General features: G+C 37.4%; 1 protein-coding gene across 5 annotated transcripts in view; it reads right to left on the reverse strand.

Moving 5' to 3' along the window:
- Nucleotides 1-6,000, reverse strand: part of Erbin (erbb2 interacting protein) — a 142,982-nt gene that overhangs the window by 58,245 nt on the left and 78,737 nt on the right. For all 5 annotated transcript variants that reach the window (XM_023705820.1, XM_023705883.1, XM_004623039.3 and 2 more), the window contains 3 exons: nt 4,866-4,944; nt 2,605-2,694; nt 1,452-1,508 (listed from right to left, as the gene is read on the reverse strand). In XM_023705820.1, coding sequence (XP_023561588.1) covers nt 1,452-1,508; nt 2,605-2,694; nt 4,866-4,944 — 226 coding nt within the window. The remainder of the gene's footprint in view (nt 1-1,451; nt 1,509-2,604; nt 2,695-4,865; nt 4,945-6,000) is intronic.

The raw sequence follows: 6,000 nt of genomic DNA on the forward strand, positions 1-6,000 counted from the left end.
GGACATAAATTCAGTACAATCGACATCTTGCAGGCTGGAAGTTATATTTTTAGTATCAAATTTAGTATAGTATTAAGTTAAACATCGACACTACCTACACACATTTTTATATTACTATCAGGAATTAGAATATTATGATCACAAATAAGTCTTCAAAATAATTTACACTCACATTTATTTTTATTTTTTGTATTTTAGGGAAGGACCTACAGGGTGTTCAGGGTCTCACTACTAGATTGATCTCATAGTGATCCACCTGTTTAGTGCCTCCCAAGAGCTGGGATTACAGGCACGTGGGTGTGTGTGCCACCATGCCCAGTCTCAATTGCTGTCTCAGCACACCCCGGGGGTGGGCCCGGATCCCTGGCCCTTGCGCCTGTTTGCAGACACTTTAATCTGCTATTTGGCTGGCACTGCACTCACATTTAGACAATAAAAATATTAACTTTTTTTAATGGTTTAGGAATTATTATTTTCATATTTAGTACAGGGTCACAGGGTCTCACTACGGAGATCAGACTCATAAATAATTCTCCTGTTTTCAGCCTCCAGACTGCTGGGATTACAGGTGCGCACCACCAAGCCCAGTCTCAATCTCTGTCTCAGTGTGCCCCTGGGGCGGGGTACGGCTCACTGGGGATCAAACCATGGCCACTGCGCTCTGCCTAAGCAGGCGCTTTAGTCTGTTGAGCTATCTGGCTGGCCCTTATTTTGTTTCTTAAAGAGTTTATTCATCCAGTATAATCATGAGAAAGAACATAGAGCAGCACTTTAACCCCCTCCCCTTATGTGAGAGGAGACCAGTGGTGGACTAATTAATGGGCAACCTGTAACAACCCACTAAACTGAATCAGCATGGTTCAAAGTGTGGAAGTCCCATCTGAGGATCACTGCCAACAGCATGAAAGGACAACTGGAGGGGAAGATGTGGCGTTGGTGATTCTCTTGGAGAAACTTTTCATTCCAGCTTTTCAATATGAACTCAGCTATTCTCATTGTTGGAGCAGCTCCAGTCCTCACTGTGGTGAGAATGGCTGCTGTTCTTTTGCGGGAGCTCTGCTCCTTATCTTGAGCATCACTTTCTGGTTCCAGCGCAGATTGCTCAGCCTAGAAGCACAGATGCTGCTGCTGCCGGGAGCCCTGGGGACAGGGCCAGCACAACAAGCCGGGGATCAGACCCCCCCCCCTCCAATGCAGACTGCACTCTGCCTAAGCAGGCACTTTGGTCCACTGAGCTATATGGCTGGCCCCAGGAATTAAAAATGTTATGGGAGGCTGAGGCAGGAGATCACTACAAGTTTGAGACCAGCTTGGGCTACAAAGTGAACTCAAGGCCTCCCTGAACTGCACAGTGAGGCCTTGTTTCAAAAAGACAAAAAAGAAAAAAAAAAAAAAAAAAAAAAAAAAGCTAAAAACCATTGGATTTCGAAAACGATAGAATGTTTACTTACTTAGGCAACATTTTCAACTGGTTTTCTCTAAGTTCTAGTATCTGGAGTTTAGTTAATCTGAAAAAAAAAAAAAAAAAAGAGAGAGAGAGAGAACAAACTACATATGACAAAGACTAGAAATTAACAGAATTAATGTTCACATTCTAAGGTTTTTAAACAATCAGTATTAACTGCATAATAACTATGTGGGAAGTAATGTATTAACTATTATGTACAAATAGAAAAAATCCAAAGATTGTATATACTCAGAATTTCAGTAGGGGGAAAGGTAAGCCTCCTGGACATAAATTTTTTTCAAAGCAACAAAGTAAAGTTCTAGGTATCAATCCTAAAGCATATTTCATGACTTTTACTGGAAACACTCATAACAACTGTTTACTATAGTAGACTAGACAACAATAACGTAATTCAAGAGTATAGCTTTGAGAAGAAGCAAGTAAGGGAACAAAAAGGCCATGGAGGAGAAATTTTCTAGTTCCTCAATAACAAACATTTTACTATAAAACAAAAAATAGCTCGATTAAGTGATGTGAATGCCAGACACAGAAGAGCAATATTAACAAATATACTAATCATTTCACATAAAAAGATGTGTAAAATTAAATTCTAATTGTATAACACTTTTTCTAATAGTTATATAATATTAATTCAATAATGTGGTCTTTCTTAGTCATTCACCTGTTTAAAAAAACTACTGGGGCACTTGGGAGACATGCATATGAAGCGACTAGGCAGATGTCATAAACAGATTATTTGTTCTCAAGAATTTTCACTCCACTGGGGAAGACGGCTGAATCAATTGTTAATATAGAATTTGATAAATGTAAAGTATATAGCATTTAGTACCTCAAGTATACAAATTATCCCCATTAAAACATTGTTTGCCACTTCTGAATTTAAACCATTTTTTTTCTTTTTAAACTTTTCTGTCTTTTTTTTTCTTTTGAACTCTTACTGCTAATTGCTTACTTGGGAAAATAAAGTAAAAACAAGATGCAAACAAACTGTGAAAATCACAATGCTTGTAAATAACTATGAAAGAAGACCACATAAACCTGTGATTAACTGCATTACTTATAAGTGATTATAGTTTTGTAAATTGTTATACAAACCCTAACAATAAATGGTTTTAGAAAAAAAGACTATAATTTACCTGCCAAAATTAGCTGGCAAGAATTCAAGGAAAGCATCATTCAGATATAACTGGGTTAGGTTTAACAGCTGAGAAAATCCATCAGGGAGCCTATATAAAATATAGCAAAATTTAAATTAAGTTAATACAGAGAATTTGTCTTTTACTAAAATCTAATCATCTATGTGATCAAAACATTTTTTCTAAACAGAAAGTTACATCTTTACTTTTTTTTAGTGACCCTCAAATTAGATTTGTCTTTTTAAAAATTGTTTCAGTATCTATAATTTCAACTTTTTTTAAAGAGCAAGGTAATATGTATGTTGGTAACAAAAGCTGCACAAAACTGTCAAATAAGATTATCATTCTTAATGCCAGCCAAATAGCTCAGCAGATTGAAGTGCCTACTTAGTTCAGACAGAGGGGCTGGGGGTTCAATCCCCAGGCCTGCCATGCTGGCCTTGCCCCCGGGGCACGCTGAGACAGAGACTGAGACTGGGCATGCTGGCACGTACCTATAATCCCAGCAGTCAGGAGGCTGAAAACAGGAGAATCACTATGAGTCCAATCTACATAGTGAGACCCTGTAGACCCTGTACTAAGTACTTAAAAAAAAAAAAATCCTTAAAATTTAGCTTATCTAACATCAACTTAAAGAACTAGATAAAGAAGTTATAAACTTTGACCAAAACATATGACCTGGTTCTATGCTGTGAGCAAGCTGTCTTGTGCAGTAGAATATTTAGCTGCAATCCTGGCCTCTACCAACAAGCTAGTAGTATGAGGGACAGACCTCATTGTTTTTGGAAGCCAAATCTGTCTCCAAATATTGCCAATGTCCCCAGAGATTAAAATATCCTCAGCTTGAGACCTATGGGCTTAGGTAACTTGTAATTTCAACATCTGGTTTCTAAATAATGAAGACTGTATAGTTTTTAATGAGCAAATACAAAGTAATATAAAAAGCTAAATGACTCTTCTTGCTTATGAAACAAATTACAGGGGCACGCTGTAATTTCCTTGACACTTAGAATAATATTTTCAAATAAAGAGAATATATCATCTTTACATGCCATCCTAAATTATAACAAGTATATAACAAGTGCTCAGTTGAGACAAATCAGACTTGGACTCACAGTTTACTTTATATCATCATATACTACAAATACAGCAACTGTAGGTCTGTAAAAATTAGTATCTACAAAATTATTATATGTAAAAGTGATTTCAACTTTCCACTTATCTACACTATTTTTTATCTTGAGCTTTATTATTTCATTTAGAAAACTTTAACAACTTTGGTGACAGTCATTACTGACATAAAAGAACATGCATAACCTATGCTATATGCTACAATCACATGTTTCTTTTGTTCTGTTACTTTGGCTTTTTGACCTTTCAGTTTCTTTTATTATTTCAGAAGCATGCCATTGTACAAATACCACTCAGTAAGGAAACCAAACAGATTCTACTCTCACTTTTTCTTTTTTAAAGGAGATAGTCTTACTATGTAGATCAGGCTGGCCCTTTTAATTCACTATGTAGCTCAGGCTAGCCTTGAATTCATGGTGATGCTCCTGCCTCAGTCTTACAAGTGTTGGGAATATGGGCATATACCACGATGCCAGACTCTGGTGGTGGCACAACTCTGTAATTCAATACTCCAGGAGAATATGGCAGGAAGACTAAAACCTGAAACCCAGCCAAGACAATTTAGTACTTAGCAAGACCTTGCCTAAGAATAAAACAAAAAAATTTTTTTAAAGGCTTGGATTGTAGACCAGTGTCAAGGCTCTGGATTTAATCCCTAGTACCTCCCTCCCCCCAAAAAAATTTCTCATAATCTTCAATTTTCTATTTGTAATACATGGAATTAGAAGCATTTTAAAAGGTTCCTTTTAAAAAATTATTTTGAGGGGCCAGGGAGATAGCTCACTAGAATAAGCACTTGCCTGGCAAGCGCAAGGGCCTGAGTTCAATCCCCGGTTCCACAAAAATAAATGAATAAATAGATACATAAATAAATAAATGAATTATTTTGTATCATTATTGAAGTTTGGCTGACTGATCTGTGGAGCTGAGGATGGAACCCAGGGCCTCACACATGCCAGGCAAGCACACTATCAATGAGCTACACATCCACCCAAAGATTTTTTAAAAGTCAATTCTTTCTATAGCTTATGAAAGATACAAATTTTTCATTAAAATATGTAGAGTACTATTCTGCTGCATTACAACTGTTTTATTCAGAAAAGTAGCTTACAATTCAACTGACAACTTACTTAGAAATAGGGTTTACACTGGCTTCCACAACTGTCAAGACTTTACAGTTTTTTATGTTTTCTGGGAACTCCTGTATTCCTAGAAAACAAAACATAACCAATTTAAAAGAATGACAAAAAACAAAACAAAGCAAAACAAAAAACAAACCTCAGTATCAATTAAAGTTAAAATATATCCTGCAGATTCAGAAAGTAATTCACCAACCACATGAGTTAGAAAAACTAACACAACCAAACTAAACAGAACTCGCAACAATTTCTCATTACCAGTTTATCTTTTTACCTCTATAACTATTAATTAATCTGGTTTACTTTCTTTTCATGTTTTAACTCTTCTGAAAATCAGTATCTTCTCTGATGACAAGAGCCCAAATGTAGAACCTGTAACATTCTGCTTCTCTCACATAAAAAAAAAAACCATTGCTTTAAAAACAATTTTAAAATGTGGTGCTCCAGGGCTGCTGATATAGCTCAGAAGCATAAGCACCTGCTTGGCAAGTGTAAGGTCCTGAGTTTGATCGCCAGTACCACAAAAAGAAAACAAACAAAAAAAGCTGTGCTCCAGCCTAAACCAGGACCTAATACACATTAACTAACAAAGCTACAATAAAAGTGGTGGAAAATTTATATCAGATATCCCCTAAAACATGCCATGCTTCTCAATAACGTTATTTCTTTCCTATGCCTTTCTTTTTTCCAATTTGTTTTCTTGAGTTTTTTCTTCATATAACCCAGTGGAACGCTCACAATATAACTGCTTAAAGAATACAGTGATTTCTGTATACTACGATGTATATATTCAAGAGATGTACTAGACATGTCAGATTAAGTGTCCATCTAGCCAAGCACTTTCCAAACCAAATAAAGGCAAAAGATTATTTTTTTAAATTTCCAATCTGCCAGACCCAGTCCTAGCCCGGGTCCGGTGAGTGTGTGGAGAGTTTCCTGCTACCCTGTGCCGGTGGGAGCAGTCCAAGCCCAGGCGCAGCGTGGGTTGGACCCTCTCCCACGCCCTTGGGCCGCCCCCCAACACTCCGCAGTACCTCCCCGACCCCGCCCGCCGAGTAGGAATTTCTGCCGTGTCCAGGAACCCCCAGACGCAGTCCTAGCCCAGGTACGGTGAGTGTGTGGGAGA

Source organism: Octodon degus, unplaced genomic scaffold (genome assembly GCF_000260255.1).
Source record: "Octodon degus isolate 3935 unplaced genomic scaffold, OctDeg1.0 scaffold00001, whole genome shotgun sequence".
Classification (NCBI taxonomy): Eukaryota; Metazoa; Chordata; class Mammalia; order Rodentia; family Octodontidae; genus Octodon; species Octodon degus.